Consider the following 22,358-nt stretch of genomic DNA (forward strand, 5'->3'; position numbering starts at 1 on the left):
GCTTCACCGTAAATGCCCCCAATGAAGTTTTTATCAGGCGGACTTGCTTTTCTTACCGCACGACAAGGTGAGAAGAAAGACCTATAGGTACGCTTTGACCGTAGTTGATATCGCAAGCAGATATAAGGACGCCGAACCCATAACCAGCAAGGATTCTGAGGAAGTCGCAGAAGCCCTAGGTAGGATTTATAAGCGCGTTTTGAAATGGCCTAAGCTGCTGCAAGTGGATGCGGGGACAGAGTTCATGGGCGTGGTTACTAAGACCCTGAAAGACCACAGCACTAAAATTAGGAGAGCCGAGGCAGAGTACCACAGGGGTCAGAGCATTGTCGAAAGATTTAATAAGACCCTGGCCGAGCGTCTCTTTGGGTACCAGTATTGGAAAGAGCTGGAAGATCCCTCCAAACGCAACAGGGAATGGACTCAGAGGCTCCCCCAGGTCGTCGCGGCTTTGAACAACGAGGCGGCCAGGGCTACGGGGATAAAACCCAAGGATGCCATAAAAAAGAAACACGTGGAACACAAGTCCTACGTCAGAAGTTTGAGGGCGGTCTTCCCCCAGGAAAAGAGATTAGGCGATGTCACGGTTCGATATCTCTATGAACCGGGTGAATTAGAAGGAGGATTCAAAAGAGCTACGGATCCTAATTGGTCTTTGGAAATTTACCAGATCCGAAGTGCGATAGCTAAGAAGGGCCAGCCCATCTTGTATTATCTTCATGATGGTCCCACTCGTGGGTTCGTCAAAGAAGAACTGCTTATCGTGTGATGTCCGAATGCTATCGTATGAATACCATCATCACACATCCATCTCTTACCATCAAATGCTGACAGTGACACCTTCTCCTGCGTAACGTTGTGTACTTGATGTCCGTAGCTGCGCAGGCTGTTCATTTTATGTCGCTGTTCCTTACGCGTATGCAGGACCTTTAAGTAGGAATCGTGGGTTATGTCCTTCTTAACCACGTATTTTTTCACGCCTTTGGCTTTCTTTTCTACGCCGTCCATTTTGAGAACGCTGTACATCTTGGGTTTCAGGCCCACGTATTCCACAATGGGCTTGCCGGACATTTCGTCCTTCATCTTCCCTATTACCTTCTTGTTCTTCGCGGAGTAAAGGAAGTGTTCCTTAGGGTAGGCGCTGGTGTCGTACTCATCGAGGTCCTCAAGGCAGTCCTGGTAGACGTCTTCCGTCTGCACTTCGAGGATCAAAGAGTCGGTGTCCGTGTACAGAAGGTGGCACTTATCACCGTATTTCGGTTTTAGCTTGTCGTAGTAAAACTCATACATGAGCAACTTTGATAGGTCTAACACTGTAAACCCCGTGTATACGGGTTTGTTCAGGAAGAGGTTCGCCCTTTTCATGTGAATTACGTAGAAGTTCAGCATTTCTACGTAGCGGACAAATCCAGGCTGTGACACGTATGCTTCTGCCTCCTCTCTGGTGCTGGCTATCTTTATGCTTACGCGCTTGCGGATGTTCTCCATCGTCTTACCAAATACGGAGTTATTCATTAGTTTGAACAGATTCTTCTCAAAGTCGTTCTTTACCGCTGTGCGCTTCTGAGTGTTGAAGTCGATGTAGGGCTGCATCCATGGCTCCTGTGTGAACTTCAGCACGCGGTGGATCCTCTTGACGCGCATGCCATGGCGCACGTAAAACTGCAGGTTGCGGTAATGCACAACGTACTTCTTTTTGTCCATCAGGTTCATCGTTAGCTTCCTGTAGGGCTTGTAATTGGGGCACATCTGCTGCTGTAGCGGAGACAGCTGCGCAAATGGTATTTCTATTGCTTCTGGTGCTAATGGGAACTCATCGTGCGCGTCGTGCAGGTGCTCTGGGTATTCCAAATCAACCTCCAGCACGTAACCTTTGTCGTCTTCTTTGCCTACGTTTAGGTAAAACTCTATGGGCTTTATGTCGTCCCATTCGAAGTCGCGTACAGGTAAGTACTGCGACATTGCCCAACCGTAGAGGTTGTTTGCGTCTAAGTAGAAGATGTATGTGGTTGGCTTCTCCGGGTCGTACTCCACCGTGGGATTGTTCGCTTTTGCGTATCGTCTGCTGGGTCCGCAAACGCCGCCGCGGATACCGTCTTCCATAAAGCGATACATATCGTATTCCGTTAAGAGATCCAGTTGCGTGTTTGTCTTCTTTAGCAGCGCACTCCAACTAAGCCCAGGAGCCGTGTAGAAGTTCGCTGGATCCAACCCGTAGTATTCCATTCCCATCTTTCGAAAGCTTTGGAAAACATCTGCGAGCAGCACTACGTCTGAACGTAGGTAGATGTCGTGGTATTCTTCCATATTCTCACAGGAGTACTTTCCCCACACATCTAACGCATGCTGGTACTCCTCGTCCTTTATACCAGACTCGTTTAGGGTGCTGTAGAATCTCTCTTTGGGTGGTAGGGGTTCTTCAAAGCGATCCCAGGAGTCCATGTATTCGTATGGGTACACTCCTTTCCTTTCCGCGCCGTATTGGCTGGAAATGGGGAACTCCATGTTGTATTTAACCAAGTTTGCTAAGGAGTCCGCCATAAACTGCTGCGAATCTAAGAACTTCAGCTTGCCCACAGTTACGGACATGTACCTTTCTTTGTTGTTGGGTATGCACTTTACTTCGGAGCCGTCTGTTCCTTGTAAGAGTAAGTGACTGTCGTAACCCCTTAAATTGTGAAAGAATACGGGTATTTCCATTTCTGGATCTACTTTGAAGTTTATATTGCACTTCCAATGAGCCGCACCTCTGTATTTACCCGTGATGTGGCAGTGATCTCTAACCTTATCCACATAGAAATCCTCAACGAATGCTTTATGACAATGAATGCAGTGGGTGGAAGGCTTGTTGGGCTTTCCCCCCCTTCCTCGCATACCTACCACATTTGAAATGAGCTTCTCCTAGATACTTTCCATCTTCGTCCCACGCTTTCTTGACCCGTCTTCCAAACTGGAGAAGCGTATGTTGGCAAATGTGGCATTTCTTTGCCTTGGTAAAAGCCTCCTGGTTCTCTTTGGTAAATACCATCTTCTTTGGGCGTCTTAATTGTTCTCTTATCTCTTCCTCCTCTTCTCGCAATGCTTCTAGAAACTCATTAGCTGCGTTCTTACCTCGGTAAATCACAGGAGGGTCGGCCTTACCATCTGATCTGACTACTATGTAACCAAAGGAGCAGATCTCGTGTAATCCCACCTTATTCGTGGCACCACTTTTCTGCTCTTCCTTAGTTATCAACGCTTCAAAGTCTGCATATATCACGTAAGGCACCTGCATCTGCTTTTGGTGGTCTGAGTAGGATAGGTTCTTATCTGTGGGCACCTGGATCCGTTGCGCCACTTCTTCGACTCCGCGACATATTTCGTCGTGATCCTTTAGGGCTTTAACGCTGGTAAACGATAACAAACAACAGTCGCAGAAGTATTTCTTGCCTTTGTGTTTGGTGTGTCTGTAAAATAGTCTGCTAACATGTTTGACCCACGAATAATGCCCGCCGTGGTAGAAGAGGTGTATTCGTTCTCCTTTACTCTTTGACAGCACTAGTGGCACTATCGTTTGGTCTCTGACTCCGTAAACGTTAATGGCTAGGTCATTTTCCTGCTCGAAGATCGGTATGTCTATCAACTGCATTGGAAACTCTACGCCATCCCACTCCAAATCATCTGTTGGGTACTTGCTTGGTCTACATGGATCCTTATCTACTGGATACAGTGCGGATCGTATTGCCCACATAAATCATCTGTTGTCATCATTTTTTACGTTGACTATGGCTTTCTTCCTTTCTACCCACGTTGGTAGGGGCACGTAACTTCCCCCTTGTATTGGCACGTACCTTGCCATGCTAACCTCCAACCTTCTACCTCCTCCACTGTCCAACCTGATCCTTCTTTCGTGTAGTTAGACAGCGACTCCATTATTGCTTCTAAGGCTTCGTTAAGTGACCTATCCAGGTTCGTGGACTCTAATATCAATAACGACTTCGATCGCAACATTGCTGTCGTTATTACCTCGTCTTTTGACAGACTTACTTCTACCATTATACTCGCTTTCAGGGCTCCTAATTCTTCTATACCTTTTCAAAGCGTTCTCTTGACCTTCCTTTCTGACTTCCGCCAAAACTGTCTAACGTCAATCTCACCGTTACCGGGTATTGACACCGTTTCGAAATTGCTTTGGGATTCCATCTATATAATAGGAACTATCTTATACCTAATTCCAGACCCTTTTCAGATCGTCGTAGTCATACTCACAATCCTGACAATGCCAAAACAATTTAACCTTAGTCTCAAACTTCTTACCACATCCACAATCATAGCTGCTCATACATTTCGTCTTCATCTTCAAATGCTTCTTCAAGTCCACTTCTTTCTTAAAAGTTCTCTTACATTCTTCACACTCCATATATAGACTAACATATTTAACTACATAAACACGGGATGCGGTTAATCGCGGCACGAATCGAGGAACTCACTTTAGACGGGTAATCCTCCGGTGGTCGTTGCGCTGGAACCCCCATCCCCTATACTACTCAACACACATTCAATACAGCGTTTTGGTTCTTTATTTAAGCAATACAATATAAGTATATTTTCCACTAGGAATTGTAGGATTTTAACTGTCTTTTCTTTTTTTTTTTTTTTTTTTTTTTTACGAAACGTGAATATAATTTCGTACAAACAAAGCGCCGTTAGGTATAAATATCAAGTCAGTTCTGAGTTTTTTAATCCGTCTTTTTTGGATATTTCAATGGTTCAACAAATAAACCAACTTCCAAATGAGTCAGACTAGCATCTTTTGAGGGCCTATGAAGATCCACAAAAATGCATAAAATGGTACAACCACATGCAAAAATATCGTCCAAGATGTTTAAATACAGAACACATTCAAGGATAAATTCACTTTTTTGTTTTTGAAAATGTACAATCGTAAAAGCACAATATATAGTATATATATTGTATTGCGTAAATAAATGTCCAAAACGCTGTATTGAATGTGTGTTGTGGTTTATTGTCTGCACCAGAACGCTAATGAAAGTTTGAAAACGTTAATGAACCCACGCAAACATATTCATGAATGTCAAATTCAATGCTAAATTTCGTAATGAACGTTCCATCGCACTATTGAGACTCCGTTCGCCTTATTGCATGCCTGTTCGCTCTAATGGCAATGCTTCTTCGCTTCAATGAATATTCCTTTGCGGTTAATGAACAGCAAAAGGCGAACCTGGATTGTCTGAAGATCTCTTTTTACCCCTCATTCATTAAAGATATGTTATTTTACTCTGTTCGCGTATCCATGACTATAAGAGAGCAGGTATGTTATCACATGTTAGTAAAAATACACAGGTGATTATTGAAAATCTCGCGCGCTGATTGGTCGAGAAACTCACACTATCACACGATAATCACCTCCAGCGATAATCCAAAATGGCGGCCAGCCCCTTTGTTGCTGTTACCGGAGAGGAATTAGAAATAATGAAAGAAAATGCTGTACCCAAAAGGACTAAAGAGGCTAACAAATTTGCACTAACTTTGTTCAAATGTAAAAAAGGACTTAAAACAATCAAATAAGCTCAAACAAACTGTTTTGTTTCGTGATTTTGTGTTGTAATCATGAAAGCCTCGTTTGTCACTTCAATTTAAATTTTTCCTAATTTTAAATGTGTCTTTTATCTTCCATTTTTGGGAATGGTTAGGAAGACCGGCAAACTTCAAAGGGATAGGTTATTGTTTGAGTTTTTCGAAGTCGTGACATTGACCCTGCACACAGTCAAAACAAAAAAGAACTTAAATTATAGAGTAGCGTCGTGAGTCCAGGATTTCTTGGACGTCCGGTATAAGAGCGCATGCGTTAAAAGACTTGCCAAAAATTTACAAAATATGTTCCCCATTTCTAGATTTTTATTTTGATCAGAAGTAAACACAGAACTCTGTTTGAAAGCATGATTTTCATTGAATCAATCAATGATGAATCAATGTGACGCCTAAGATCTTCAAAGAATTCAATTACCCAGTTGAATCTTAGGCGTCACATTTCAGAATAACTGTAAATTTTCATGACTTAAGCTAGTAGAATAAGTGTCTCTATATCATTAGGTGTTTACGTCAGGAGAGCTATATACAAACTGAAGTAGATTATCTTTTTAAAAATATAGTCTTATCTAAGATCTTATATGGAATCATGATTTAAGGTGCTTCACCGCCAGAACTAACTACGATACAAAATGTTTAACTAAGTGTTTTAAACGTAAATATATTTCCTATCCTTGCATCCTAAATATTTGCAGCTTATTACAAAAATCAGATTCAAAGAACTTTTCAAAGATAAGTAATATGCCCGAACATCCTCTTTTTGCATACTTGCCAAAAGTTAAGGAATCATCCAGAAGACTTCGCAATAACACCTGTCAGTTCCCTAATGTAAATACGGAGCGCTTTAAGCAATCGTTTGTAAATAGATTAATTTTGAAATATAGTTTAGTAGTTGATTCTTAGAGATTGTTCACTCGTTTAGCATAACTATAATATATATCTTTAGTTTTTTTTTCTTTTTCTAGCATAGAACTTTTTCATAATTACCTATGTAAGGATAGATGTGTACTTTTATCTATTTATAATAAAGACATTTATTATCATTATTATTATTATTATTGTTGTTATTATTATTATTATTATTGTTGTTGTTGTTGTTATTATTATCATTATTATTATTATTATTATTATTATATTTCACTACGCATGCGTCAAAAAATGGATTATGCCAGAGTTCTTCGTTCTTCGTCGCAGGCCAAAAGAAACGCAGGCTCTGGGTACGAGATTGATTTGTTTTGATTGTGTGCACGGTCAGTGTCACGTGATGGTACGGTTCAACATCAAATGCGAAACAATAGGCTGGTCCTTTGAAGTTTGCCGGCCTTCCTAACCATGCATCCCCCTCTTTAACTATGGTCGAAAGCACGTTTTCGTTGTGGGTTGCAGGATACTTTGTGAGGTTATTTTGAGCGGCTATGCTGCCCCTCGAGCTCATTTACGTGAACACTGTCAACTTTATTAGTCTGGTATGGTTGATGAAGTATCTTGGTGCCGGCTGTTGGTAAAATGTGGTCTTGTATACAGTCAATTCAAAAAATGTTGTCGTCGACCAAGTCAAGCCTACGCGACTGGACCGAAAGGAACTCTGGGTAGCAATCATTAAAGCCGAGTTGACTGCATAATTTTATCTGACTAGTTATGCCTGGTTATGCCCTATGCACGAACCTTCGTAGGCGAGCGGGAATTGTTGAAGGACACGTATTATTAATGCCTTCATTTTTTTCAAATTGTGAACTGAATCATAACTACTTTGTTTCTCTTTCCCTAAACCCAAAGACATGCATTTGATGGATTGTTTCTCGACATTATTATTATTACTAGCGAGAACAATTAATTCAGAACGAATATTTAACCGCTTCAGTGATTTTTACCCATATTCCTTTCGGTCCAGTCGCGTAGGCTTGAGCCGGTCAACGACAACGTTTTTTGAATTGACTGTATATCCGCAGCATTTCACTTACATTATGTTACGACTAGTATTGTAAAGGATAATAATAATAATAATAATTTATTAACTTATATTGCGCAAAAATCAACATTGCTGTTTTCTAATGCGCATTACAATCTAAGAAAAAAATAAAAATAGATATATTATTAAATCCCTCCCTTCCCCAACCCAGCCAAACATATATATATATATATAAATAAATGAATGAATAAAATAGATATATTTAAACAAATAAAGAATAATCTAATTAAAGTATGCCATCTTATAAAAATACGACTTTAGGGCCGTCTTAAATTTGACAAGAGAAGAGATGTTGCGAATGTCCAGTGGGAGCCCATTCCACAGTTTGGGAGAAGTCATTCAAAAAGATCTATCGCCAAGTGTCCTTAGAGACTTACATGTGGGAATATTTAATAAAATACCATTATTATTTGACCTAAGACTATACCTCCCAGTATTACTCTTAACAGATATTAGATTAGAAATGTATGGTAGAGCAAGCCCATGGATAGCCTTGAAAGTAATCAGTACTATCTTAAAATCAATGCGATATTTCATGGGTAACCAGTGAAATTTGCTCTCTTGAAAGACAAGACGAGCAGCCGCGTTCTGAACCCTCTGGAGCTTTTGAAGCTGATAAGCTGGCAGGCCGTAAAAGAGACTATTACAATAATCTAAACGACTAGATATAAAAGCATGAATTAAAGTCTCTGTGCAATCCCTACTCAGGTACTTTCTAATTCTTCTTATGTTGTATAAGTAATAAAATGCAGCAGAACATGTTTTCGTAATGTGAGCACTCATAGATAAATTTGAATCTAACCACACACCTAGGTTACGTACAGGCGACTGCGGGACAATGTCACAGTCTCCTATACTTAAACTATTAATACTGACTTTTGCAAGCTGCTGTTTGGTACCTAGCAAAAGAAGTTCGGTTTTGATATCATTCATAAGTAGCTTATCCTGAGACATCCAACTCCTGATATCTTGAGTGCAGCGTTCGACGGCTACAACTGCATCAGCTTGTCCAGGCTGCTCTTTGGGACTAAGGGAAAAGTACAGCTGCGTGTCGTCAGCATAACAATGCACATTAGGGAGTGATGAATCAGCACTGATTCGAAGGACAAGAATCGATAAGGTCTTGAATTAAATTATCTAGTATAGGCCAGAACGTAGGATTTGTCTCTTATAATGATAAAAGATGTAAAAGTAGTATGGCGTATTCCTCGTTTGTCACTTGTGTTTCGGCTTTTATTCTGCATTCAACTTTTGTCCAGTTTGTCTAACACAGTATTTGCCACAATCCCACGTTCTCAAATAGACACTTATATTAAGTTCACTGAGGCGGAAGTGCTTGATGCACTTTGTGAAGAATTGTTGAAGGAATGGTAAATCTTCTAAGTAATTTTCCAATGAGGTCAGTAGTGTTAGCGATGTAGGGCAGGCAAGCAAATCCAATGATCTTGTCTGGTGACACTTATTTTCCAACATCTTTATACTGCGGTTTTCGATATTCTGTTAAAAGCTGCACGCTGAAATTTGTTTTTTCGCTCATGGGCAAAAATTCTTTACAGTATGGCGGATGAGCATGCGCACTTCGCTCGTTTCTGGTCGAAATAAAATGGCAGCTTCATAAGAGAATGAATGGAGAAGAAATTAAAAGCTTCTGGTAATATATGGCTCACCTCTGCACATCTAGAAACTGTCATATCCCATCTAACTTTAAGTAGATCGTAAACATTCTTTACTATAATGCACCATTCCACGGCCCGAAGCTCGTAAAATCTTTGAAAATTGCTCCCCTAACTGCCCTGTAAATCACAGAAAACCTCTGAGTAGCACAAAATCGTTTGCTCGTTGCTACGTAGGATCAATCGTTGGACAACCTCTATACATCGCCACTCAAAGTTCGATAACCAAACATTTCTAAGTAATTTTTCTTCCCTATTACCAAAAATCCATGCGGCCAAATCCTTTCAAAAACTATATAAATAGTAATCTATTTCATAATGCTCGCATTCATGCCCAGTTGAATTAAGTATGGGAAAAAATCTCCATTCAGCGGCCTAAGTCAAGCTGGCACGGCTTGGCTTAGGGGACGGCAACGACCCACGCGAATCGAAGGGAGGGCGGGTGGGCCGCTTCGTCTTTTACTGCTGGTAAAACTGAGCAAGAATGCAATACCTCTGCTTAACAGCCGTATTTATGGCTAAGATATTACGTAATCTACGTGAACATGTCCATTAACATTTATTGTTTTGGGTTTATTACTCAAATTCCACCGTGCATATCATTCCCATCATTAAGAATAGTAGGAAGACTCAATATTTTTGAATTTTTGGGCTTCCTGTGGTATATAATTTATATGGCTTATGACCAAAAAATCAGATGTACTCAATTCATTCAAGCATTTATAAAATTTATTCGACTCGCCTCTTCTTTCCCTCTTGGATGCCATATTGTTTTGGTCGATTGAGCATGCGCATAAGGTGACAGCGAGAATTTCCGCGCCCGCGAATTAAACCGCTGGACTGTATGGAATTTTTGCCCATGTGCCGTCAGTCAAAAATAATCAGTTGGTACCTTTTATATTTTTGACTGGCGGCAGCGAAAAACCAATTTCACAGCAAGCCGTTGAACTATTTCAGAGTTCGCAGACAATCGAAAGCCGAAGTAGTAACCATATGTCTGTTTTATTTCGAAAGGTAGAATGAACTGGCACATTATAAGTTTTAAATAGACTTCCCCTCTAAAACGATGAGACAAACGATTTCCTGATGTGTGTAGGCTTCTCTCACTCTAATACGAGTGTTTCTTTTTATACTTTCATCAGTCAAATCAAAGTGCAGAATCATCCAGTTACTCAGAAAGTCGTAGATCCCCTTCTTCAAGTGAGGGTACAACAATGACTACCTCTTCAAATGACGAAGATGAACTTGTAGAGGGAATATCCAATCTAGAGCTTGAGACTTCCTACGAGTGGCTGGAAGATAATCCTTTGCAAGATCATGAAGCTAATGATTACTTAAATAAAGACTTTAATGGCCTGATCAGCTGTTCAAACAAATACCCAGTCACCGAAAAATGGAAACGGCAGCATAAAATTGATCTTCAAAAAGTTTCCAGTGACCTTCCCAGTTTTATACAAGAGACGAAACAGAACGAGACCCAGTCTGATGATGACCAGGAACAGGAAAAAGCTCTAAAAAAATATAGATATATAGCTAAGCCTTTACCTGGTATCATGACATATAAAGATTTTGAGGAGCAGAATCTCGATGTCAACGGAGACATGCTAAAAGTGAGTGTCCCTGGACGTAAGAAAACGTTCTTAGAAGAGTCTGGCTTTACGTCAGCCGAGCGCCCCAATCTTACTTTAAAGATGGATTTTTATTCCTTCATATATGCGCGCAAACTGTGGTCTTTTTGACTGGAGTGAAGCGGGCATAGATGAAGAAATCACCATTAGAATAATTGTAGTACGACCAAGTGAGTTTGAGGAATATCAGAAGCATTGTGGTAATTATTTGCCCATCATTAGTCTCCCAGACAACGAAAAAGGGGTCGGGTACGCAAGGTACTGGATTCAAAAGATCGCAACTTCACTGGGCCTCGAGTATATTTGGATGATTGATGATGATGTAAAACAGTTTTATGAAGTTCACCCAGAACGTAAACCACCAGGAAATAAATACGATTCACGTCGCCGAAGATTCGATGGAGTTTTTACGAAATTTGAAAGCATCGTTAAAGCAAATGAGGGGAACAATTTAGTTGCAATAAGTCCAGTAGTTTTCAACCCATTTAATTTAAAAAACGAAGAAGCCTTTGTGCGTAAGCCTCCTAGAGCTGCAGTATTCCTAAATCTAAAGCTCATTAATGAAAAAGGCGTTAGTTATCGCCCTCAGCTTGTAAGGTTTGAGGACATGTTTTTCGGTAAAGAATGCGAGGGAAAAAACCTCAAAGTGATAATGTGGCGACGAGTTCAAATTTACTGCATGAATTGGAGAAAAAAAGGAAGTGGTTCGCCTGGTGTTGGTGGTGGTGATGGTGGTGGTGGTGATGGTGGTGTCCCCCCTGCTCCCCTCCTTAAGCTAGTGCTCCTCCCCTTCATTATTCTCGTCCTCCTCCTGCTCCTCCTTTTTTTCGTCTCCCCGTCCTTGTTCTGCTCCTCGTCCTCCTAATTAGTGCTCCTCGCCGGTCCTCCTTCTTCTTCTCCTTCTCCTTCGACGTCAAAATGTCGACTATGACGTATGCTCAAAGATTTTGTTTTTCTTCACATCCACATTTTTAATCAATGAACGAAATGATCCCAACATAGATTCAACATATGATGGGTGAGTTTATGTCGAGTCAAAAGACTTGACATTATTTCAGGGTCTTTAAAATTTACGGCAAGTAGATGTGCCCTAAATCGGATTTTTGATGGAGTTCATGAAGGAGGATAGGTGAGGAGAAAGTGCTGCCTTTGTAATTACATCTACAAATGGTTAGACTTTCAAGTGGCTCAGATGACCACTTTAAATGGTGGTCCCGTCTCTCCACACTCCTTCATTACAAACCAATACCGGAGGGACGTAAAAGAACCACTGAGGACGTAAAGAAACCCTGGCAGTGACCACCCTTAGTGCCTACACTTCATACTAACCATCTCTCATGATGGTAAATTGCATAAAAAGCAATCTGGAATTCACAATTCAATGTAAAGCGCATTTGATTATATCCATTGAGAAAGGACGCTAGGTGAATTAGTACCGAAAGGTTACAGTAAATCAATATTTATTTATTTATTTATTTATTATTTAGTTAGTTAGTTATCTATTTATTTATTTATTTATTTATTTATTGTTATTATTTATTATTATTATTATTATTTTATTCATTTATTTATTTTTAATCAATTAATTAATTTGTTTTATTTATTTTTTCCTAAGCGCGCGCGAATTTGTTTAATTTAATGCGCGCGCACATATGCCATGGTTTGATGGCGTTTTTCTTTGTCAATATGTAATGTTTTTTATTTCCCTGAGGATGGCCAAGTAGGCCGAAAGCTCGGAACATATGTATTAAATATATGGTTGGTAAGACAAATTATCATGAATTATAATTCAGTTTTCAGAGTCATACGACATCTAAATGATAAATCGTTATTGAATATCAATTATTGATTATTAATGACAAATAGACCTTGATTCTCACAACAAGATACAGCACCCAAACATTGATTGTTTCTTGATAGTCGCCGGGGCGTTTTTCACAGCTTCAGATACTTTTTTAGCTTCTTTGTCTGCCGCTGTAGCGTGTTTAATAATGTCTGGACGGTTGATTCCTTGTGATAAACAAATATTGATATCTAATATTTAATATAGGATATGTATCTAATTATTAAAGATTATTTAAGATTTATAGCTAACACATTAGTCAAATCCAACTAGTTGGTCTATCATCAAATGATGCGTTCTCATTGCATGAGAAATTTCAAGTACTTCTAGGATTTAATAAGAAAACTAGTTGTAAGAGACAACGTTTCGCCGTCATCTCGACAACATCATCAGGTCTAATGAAAACTGTAAAACACCTGAGATGTTGTCGAGATGAAAGCGAAACGTCGTCTTCTACAACTAGTTTTTTTTATTAAATTTCATTATATAATTACCAATGAAATATCTATTTTTCTCTATTTCGAAAAATTGATATCTTCACACGTGAAAATAACCATTGCGATGGCTATTCAAAAATACACGGAAAGAATTGCCTGAAAAAGCCAAAACATACTTCATTGATAATTATATAATAAACAGAATATTACATGGTCACTTGGAGATAGGAATTTTATCTTCTCGTGTTGAAAATCGCTCACTCGTGAGAGATCTTTTCAACACTCGAAGATAAATTTCGTATCTCCGCGCGCCCATGTAATATCCTCTATGTATTCCAAAAAGTACCTTTTATCAAACTTTTAGAATTAAAATATTAATTTAATTGATTAATTTTAATTAATTTAATTAATTTTAAGAACTTTTAAAATTTAAATGTTGGAATGCTTAAAATTCAAATTAATATCAAGGATTTTCTTATTCGCTTGACAACCTGTCATTTTTAATTTTAAAAAACTTATCCCGCAGGATTTCTATTCTTAAATGAAATATGAGCTTAGAATAAATAAAACAAAAAGAAATTCAGTTGTCTAGTACTTACCAATGTCGTCTTTTTGCTTTTCGAGCTGTTTGTCTTCTTCGTTGTATCTGATTTAAAAACAACAAAAATAAGGCAATTTAAAATGGGGATCGGCTAGGTCTGGACTGGTACAGCCTTTGGACTGATCTAAGTCAGGGCACGGCAAACTTACAGATAAAACCCTGAAACAACCTCTGGGCTGATCTATGTAAGGGCATGGCTAACTCACAGATAGAACCCTGAAACAACCTCTGGACTGATCTAAGTCAGGGCACGGCTAACTCACAGATTGAACCCTGAAACAACCTCTGGACTGATCTAAGTCAGGGCACGGCGAACTTACAGATAAAACCCTGAAACAACCTCTGGGCTGATCTATGTAAGGACATGGCTAACTCACAGATAGAACCCTGAAACAACCTCTGGGCTGATCTAAGTCAGGGCATGGCTAACTCACAGATTGAACCCTGAAACAACCTCTGGGCTGATCTAAATCAGTGCACGGCTAACTTACAGATAGAACCTTGATATTAACCTCTGGGATCTTTACACTATGATATCATAAATGTTTTCTTTTGAAAGTCATGACTCTAATGTCTTTGACACCAGTAGCAACACATGTGAATGCGTTACAACGGGTATAATGTATGTATGACGTCAAAAATGACGTCACTTATTGAGTGTAGGCTTTGGACCCCACCCCCCTCCCTCAAAATCCTGGACCCTCCCTTATATTTTACTTTTCACTTACTTGTGTTGAGCTGCTTCCATTTCTGAGATCAAGTGCTCTCTCTTTTCGACCACGACAAGCATTTCCTGCAACAGTTCTTTCTCGTTGGATTTATCATACTCGGTCTTGCTGTTCTCTGTCGGTGCAAAGTAAAATAATAGACCTCTTTATCTTGGGCGCAATGTTCCCCCATTTCAGACCACGTGTCATTCTCTTGAGAATAGACTCGTATCCATATTCACGTGCGCAACCGTTAAACAAAGAAATGTTACTTAAGAGCAACACACGGTCTCAATGGGGAAACGGTGAACTGCTTTAAAGACCTCTTTATCTTGGGCGTAATGTTTACCCATTTCAGACCACGTGTCATTCTCTTGAGAATAAGATTCTTTGTTTGAATTGTATCCATATTCATGTATCTTCTCATGCGCAACCGTTAAACAAAGAAATGATACTCTAGGGAATGACATGGTCGAAATGGGAAAAGATTACGCCCAAGGTAAAGGGGAAAAAACATATAGGGTAGAAAAAACATATCCACTGTCAGCAACTGGTTGAACCATGTTATAAAACTTGTTTTACCTGTTTTGAACCACTTTATACAACTTGTTTTTAATACCTGTTTTTTCAGTGATAGAACGTAGCTTCTTCTCCAGATCGTGATACTTCTCTGACAACTCTGTCTCTCGCACCCTAAGAACAATAATATATACACCTACTTGCAATAACGTTGTCATACGAAAATAGAACATTAGTGATTTAGTGGGATAGGAATTATATTAAAAAACAAAAGAAGATCACTGAAGCTGAACTTTTTCTTTTGTCTTTTAATGTATTCCTTTCTCACTAAATTAATAATGTTCTATTCTTGTATGTCAACGTTCTTGCAAGTAGGTGTATACAGTCAATTCAAAAAACGTTGTCGTCGACCGGCTCAAGCCTACGCGACTGGACCGAAAGGAATATGGGTAAAAATCACTGAAGCGGTTAAATATTCGTTCTGAATTAATTGTTCCCGCTAGGAATAAAGATAATAATGGCGAGAAACAATCCATCAAATGCATGTCTTTGGGTTTAGGGAAAGAAAAACAAAGTAGTTATGATTCAGTTCACAATTTCGAAAATATGAAGGCATTAAAAAAACGTCTCCTTCGACACTTCCCGCTCGCATACGAAGGTTCGTGCTGTAAACCAGGCATAACTAGTCAGATAAAATTATGCAGTCAACTCGGCTTCAATGATTGCTACCCAGAGTTCCTTTCGGTCCAGTCGCGTAGGCTTGAGCCGGTCGACGACAACATTTTTTGAATTGACTATATTTAAGGAATATAAAACGCGCGCACATGTCTTTGTACTGTGACATAAACACGCTGGGAGCTGTAGGGTGAGAGAGAAGCAAGACTAGGAAAACACGAGGCGTAGTCGAGTGTCTCTTGCTTCTCGAGTGCTCTACAGCTCCCAGCTAGTTTATATCACAGTACAGAGATATAGACAGGCGTTTTTATTGCTTTTGTTAAATATTTTGAACGATTTTGCAGAAGCGTGTAAAATTCGAATGAAATTGAAATTCTTGACTCACTTAAAAGTTAATTCTGCCTCCCTTCTGAAAGTGGTATACTTCTCACGTTCATTCTCAAACCATTCTTCCCACAGCTTTCCTTTCTCCATTTCATTCCCTTTGAATCCATCTATTTGTTTTCGTAGTTTTTTACTTTTCTTCTCGAGCTTTCTCCCTCGCTTGCTAAGAAGGGAAATCTTTTCTTTCATGACATTCAAAGTGTTTTGAGCTTTGCTGGAAGCTTTGTCTCCACCTGCCTTTGGCTTACTATCCACAGAATCTGTAAAAAAGATATTTTCTTAAGATAAACATTTGCCATGGGAAAGATGGACCTACTCTGTTTGTCCGTTAGTCTGTTTGTCCGTCTGTCCGTCCGTCCGTCCGTCCGTCCGTCCGTCCGTCCGTCCGTCCGTCCGTCCGTCTGTCCGTCTGTGTATCAAGCTCACCTGGTACATAGTTAAACTGTTGTTGTACTCCAGGACCAATACCCAAAGCATGCCGTATCTGATCATCAAGTCCCGCCGAGGCACTTTCAATATCCTGGTAGTGTTGAATACAATAAAACTTATCATGGTCAGGGACGAAGCAATAGTTGAAGTGATTCAACCACGAGCTGCAGATGGCACAGATAAAACAGCTCTTGTGAAACACATGGTTCTCTACAGCCACTCGCTGGAGGATGTCTACTGACTGGCTACATCTGTCACATCTGTTGGCTTTGATTGGTGGGCTGGAATCTTGGGAAGCCTAAGAAAAATATTCAGTAAGCGTTAGCACAGGGAGCCCAATTTAGTATAAACCTACTAATGGTCTATCAAAAGTCCTGCGCTCTGAAAAAATTTTCAGTTGGCACTAGAGGCTAAGAGATTCCATTTTAGTATAAATCTACTAATGTTCTATCAAAAGTCCTGCGCTCTGATTGGCTGAGCTACCAGTGGTCTATTAGTGATGATCACCATAGTAACAAAAAGTAGGGGTATTGAAAAACAAAACAACGGAAAAATCTAATTCAAATATTCTTTGTATTCATATATTTGATCTAATATGTAGGTTTATACTAACATAATTAGTCCTTTCGTCCTCATGGTCTACAAGTCAATAGGCCATTGACTCTTAAGCTGAGGTCAAAAATCGTTAAGTAAAGGTCAGAAAAGAAAGATTTTAACGAATTTGAAGAGTTACCGTAAGATTTTGAACACTGGGACATTAGGACAGTAAAGGGAGCTTGTAGATTTAAACAAGGAGGAGGGTAGAAGGTATTGCATTTTTTTCTGCAGGAAGTGTAAGATGGTGGGATAGGGAGAGATGAATGTAGTCCCTAACAGGGTAGGGGTGGGGAGAGATGAATGTAGTCCCTAACAGAGTTGGGTAGGGAAAGATGAATGTGCTCCCTAACAGAGTGGGGGTGGGGAGAGATGAATGTAGTTCCTAACAGGGTGGGGATGGGGAGAGATGAATGTAGTCCCTAACAGAGTTGGGTAGGGAAAGATGAATGTGCTCCCTAACAGAGTGGGGGTGGGGAGAGATGAATGTAGTTCCTAACAGGGTGGGGATGGGGAGAGATGAATGTAGTCCCTACTAGGGTGGGGTGGGAGAGATGAATGTAGTCCCTAACAGGGTGGGGTCAGGGAGAGATGAATGTAGTCCCTAACAGGGTGGGGTCAGGGAGAGATGAACATACCTCAGTTAATACCACTTGTACTGCACTGACAACCTTACCGGCATTAGACTGTGAAATCCCCTGAAAGAAATTAAAAGCAACGTCTTAATTGATCTAACAAAATACTGAATTCCAATTGGCTTACCTAAGTGGTAATCCCAACCAATCAGATTGAATGAACAATGAAACCCAGATTTAAGAGACACTACTCATTGGATGTCATAATTTCTTTAAGATGCACTTTTCATCTATATAAGATATTTTCAAAAGGTATAGGACAAGTTCTCCTTCTTCTCTAACTCTGCAGACACAACACCCTAGTAACGAGTGAGATGTGATTGGCTGGAGGTCAATGTATGATAATGATTTTCATCATCATCATCATCATCATCATCTATGTTTGTGTGGCACCTAGGGCCAACACCAAGGACCTCATGATAATTATTTTGCTCTCTCCAGATTGGATTTTTTTTAATTCTAAATTTTATTCAAGTGGTAAGTGTGTCCACACTGTAATTTTCTTAAAAATAACTTGATTATAAACACGTGCACCACACCTCTCACTCGACACAACAATTCCAACAACAGCAGCACACAACAACACATGCTAAAATCCTGTTTGCTATGATAATCCCATTCAAACTATTTCACAAACAGCCTTACTCTACACATGTACTCTGCAGGGTATTAAACTTCTGGGTATACCTCAGGTTGTTTTTCTTTTTTTCTCTTAGAAGCCTTGAGGTACTGCTTGTAATGCCAGCGTAACTCTTTTAAGATTTCCTGATCTTCTGTCTCATTGGACAATGGTTTTGAACTATCACTGCTTCTTCTTTTGCTTGCTGGAATAAAAAATACATAAACACAATTAATTTTTTGATATTTCCCTCCTTCCTTCTCTATCAAGAACCTTACCTCCCTCCTTCATTCTCTCCTTCACTACCAACCTATCCTCTCTCCTCCTTTCTCTCCTTCACTACCAGCCTTTCCTCCCTTCTTCCTTTTCTCCTTAACTACCAACCTTCCCTCCTTCCTCCATTCTCTTCTTCACTTACCATCCTTACCTCCCTCTTTTCTTCTCTTCCTCAACAGTTGCTTTGTTCTTTCTTCTCTTCTACTTAATTTCTTTCATTCCCTTTACTCCCTTCCCTTCCTCGCCATTGTTTCCTCCCTTTTGTTCTCCCTTTCTCTCTTTCTCCCTTCACCCAATTACTCATCTCTCTATACCTCTTTTCTTCCTCCACTCCCTCCTATTCCACCATCCATCTTTCCTTTCTTCCATCCTGCCTCTACTCTATACCTCTTTTCTTCCTCAACTCTCTCCCAACCCACCATCCATCCATCTTTCCTTCCTTCCATCCTGCCTCTACTCTATACCTCTTTTCTTCCTCAACTCTCTCCCAACCCACCATCCATCCATCTTTCTTTCCTTTCATCCTGCCTCTTCTCTATACCTCCTTTTTTACTCAACTCTCTCCCAACCCAGCATCCATCCATCCATCCATCTTTTCTTCCATCAATTTTTGATTCCTTCCATCCTGCCTCTTTTAATACTCCAGTTTTGAGTTCTCTGCTGCTCGATCAGAGTTAGTCTCGATTTTGTGGATAAATATTCACATGTTCCAGTGAAGGTCCATCAAGTTTCAAAGTGTTTGTGTTGTTGAAGTTGTACATTCTTTACTTTACAGTTGATATTTTTTCAGACACTGATACGAGGCTAACCCTGGGTAAATGAGTTTGTAATCAAGGAACACAGCGGTAATTTTGGGCTCAAAAATGGTCCATTATGCCAAAAAATAGTCCTTTCCATACCCAGTACTTGCACAATGAGTGCTTTTTTCTAATCGTCAGGTTGCTAATTTTAGACTATTAATTTAGAACTGAAATTTCCATTCCATTCCTTTTTTAGAGCATTCTAAAGTACTCCTTCCATCCCTAGAATGTTGTTCAAGATATACACACAAATACCACCAATATTATCTTACCTGGAGTATTGGGTAAGGACACTGCATTATTGTTAGCACATGGAGCAAGATTTTCCTTCTGTTGACCTTGAACAGTGTCTTCAGTTAACTGAGAAGTCGTCTCTTCTTCTTTATAAAACTCAATCCCCTCAATTCCAGACAAGGACCTTGATCTCTTATGCAAACTGTTCCTAAACTGACGGCGTCTAAACTCTGCTTGTACCTCCGGAGGAAGTTCATGAGGAATTTTCTTGCTTCCATATTTGGCCAATTCCTCTGGTGGTATTTCTGGCAATCGTTTCCTGCATGTTTGTGATTCTGAAAGCTGTTGGCTGTTTGCTGATGAAGTGCTCAATGATGTAGCCTCTGCCATTGCTTGCTTGTTTAAATGTCAAAAAGGCTGTTTAGGGACCACAAAAATTATATATTATGTTATTACTTGCATTCAAAAATATGTTATTGAAGAAATAAAAAATGCGAGTGTGCTGTGTGCAGTTATAAAGCAGGCGAGGATTAGCAGAACACGAAAGAAGTGTTACACTTCTCGAGTGTTCCGCCAATCTCCAAGTGCTTTATAACTGCACCCAGCACAGCAAGCAAGTTTTTTATTTCTTTTATAAAATACAAGGGCACGTGCGTGCTGTGTGCTCTCATAAAGCACATGCTCCCAACCAATCAGGATGCAAGATTTGTAACAGTTATTTTATAAGTACTATTGGGAGAATGAGTAAGATATACCTCTTTTCCTTGGGCAAATGTTTTCATATTTCAGACCATGTGTCATTCTCTAGAGTACCATTTCTTTGCTTAGTACTTTTGCAACTCAATCAATAACAAGAGAATTAGATGTGGTCTGAAATGCGAAAAGGTCTATTCGTTCATCAATCTATCCTTACATTATACATTCATTTATTCATCCATCCATGTCCATTCATCCATTCATTCACCAATCCATTCATCCCTTCCATCCTTTCCTCCCTCCCTCCCTCCCTCCCTTCCTCCCTCCCTCCCTCCCTCCCTTCCTCCCTCTCTCCCTCCATTCATTCATCCATCCATCTATCTATTCATTCTTTTTTACATTTATATATCCATCCATCCATTCTTGCACTTATTCACCCATCCATCCATTCATTCATTGATACAAAAAGAAACATATAAACACAAAAAAACCATCATAATATCCTGAAATAAATATTATTATTATTATATATACATATTATATTATTAAATAATATTTTTTGGTTATTGTAAAGAGAGATGCAAAAAGATTCCTCATCTACCTATTAAAAATAATATATTAAACCATTATATTGCCAGCAGAAAAATATCAAAAATTACATGTTTTTTTAAATCCTAAGGTGAAAGCAGTTTTCAGTTCAAAGTCTAAATAGATCAACTTTCTTTCCTGAGGCAGAAAATTAATTTAGATGTAAAACAGCTATTTTTTAATAGCAAAACAAAAAATATAAACAGAAGTGACTGCACAAATTAATGAAGTAAGGAAAGAAAGAATAATGGCAGCGTAGCACTTAATGAAGATACCATTTTGCTAGTTCTTAAAAATGAAAACAATGTAGTTTATTATTAAACAGAAAAGCATTACACGGTTATAAAGTGTTTTTCCTTCTAAATTCTAAATGAACACAATCCTTATAAATATCACAAACTGTTTATACCACGTATTTTGAGAGAATAAACTATAGTGAGATTTAATTCGACTTCTATTTGAAATAAATACATAAAATTAAGATTCGTTTAAACAGACAGCTAACTGATTTTAAGCTATTCGTTTTGCCGAATTTATGTTTTGTTTTGAATGGGGAGAATAAGATAAAGTTTTATTGAACTTAAGTTGAGATAAAATGTACACTCAATGTGTATATATTATACGTGTACAAATGTAACACGCATTAAGTGAAAAATAACTCGTTTTCCCCCTTATAACTTTAACGATATATACGTAGTTGAATTATTAAAACCATAGCAGTGTTTTTAAATCAATACAACTACAGTCGAGTTAACATACTCACATTAGAAAATAGATGTTGAATGTTGAAGGACTTTTGTCAGACCAAACGAATGAATTCACCAGAATATGCAATCACAAAGTGGTTTCTATCGATAAACCATGATTAAAACTTTTTAGATGGTATTTTTGATGAGTTAAATGGGCAAAATACGGCTAATAGTCTTTGTAGCCCCAGCGAAGTCCGGATGTGATTTGATCCATCGAGCCTAACAGATGTCGATATGTAAACACTTTTGGAAAAGCATTTTTCCTGTGAACTTTTATCACTCTGGAAACAGCCTCCGGTATTGTCAAACTCTTAATCCTTCCACCAAAACATGAGAATTTTCGCTTCATTTTCAAGAACGTATCCCTCTTTGACAGGACCAGAGCTCTTTCGGCCTTGGAACCAAATTTTTTTTACAAGAAGTTTCCTTTTCTTGTACAGTAGGTCGTGAGTCAGAAACCAAAAATATCATGTCATAAAATACATATTATGACAGAATAATAATTTATCTCGAGCTCTTCGTCGTTGGAAATTCTCGAAAACACAATTCCTAAGAGCTCGTTTTGTTTCAGTTCTTGTACCAATATCCATTTTTGTTACCAAAATGAGTCAAAAATATAAGAAAAATAACTGATTTTTTCCCCTTTTTTCCCTTTAAAATGCAAATTTAGACAGGCGTTCTTCGTTATCCCCTCGCAATGCTTCATGGGAGAT

The 22,358-nt window shown here is 39.1% G+C and overlaps 2 protein-coding genes across 2 annotated transcripts; one reads left to right on the forward strand and one right to left on the reverse strand.

Moving 5' to 3' along the window:
* Positions 1-10,445: 10,445 nt before the first annotated feature.
* On the forward strand, positions 10,446-11,724 carry LOC116305557 (uncharacterized). The gene is made up of 2 exons (XM_031715494.1): positions 10,446-10,879; positions 10,923-11,724. Exons 1-2 carry the CDS (start codon positions 10,446-10,448, stop codon positions 11,722-11,724), a joined length of 1,236 nt encoding a protein of 411 aa, XP_031571354.1.
* LOC116305564 (uncharacterized) lies at positions 11,330-22,239 on the reverse strand. Its single transcript, XM_031715503.2, has 10 exons — positions 21,660-22,239; positions 19,651-20,029; positions 18,371-18,507; positions 17,687-17,746; positions 16,452-16,752; positions 16,027-16,285; positions 15,067-15,140; positions 14,469-14,583; positions 13,739-13,785; positions 11,330-12,869 (listed from the first exon to the last, which is right to left on the reverse strand). Exons 2-10 carry the CDS (start codon positions 20,000-20,002, stop codon positions 12,736-12,738), a joined length of 1,479 nt encoding a protein of 492 aa, XP_031571363.1. The 5' UTR covers positions 20,003-20,029; positions 21,660-22,239; the 3' UTR covers positions 11,330-12,735.
* Positions 22,240-22,358: the final 119 nt, after the last annotated feature.

The sequence above is a fragment of the Actinia tenebrosa genome, unplaced genomic scaffold, assembly GCF_029948245.1.
Source record: "Actinia tenebrosa isolate PJP-AT-01 unplaced genomic scaffold, QUT_ActTen_1.0 PGA_scaffold17__23_contigs__length_9995812, whole genome shotgun sequence".
Classification (NCBI taxonomy): domain Eukaryota; kingdom Metazoa; phylum Cnidaria; class Anthozoa; order Actiniaria; family Actiniidae; genus Actinia; species Actinia tenebrosa.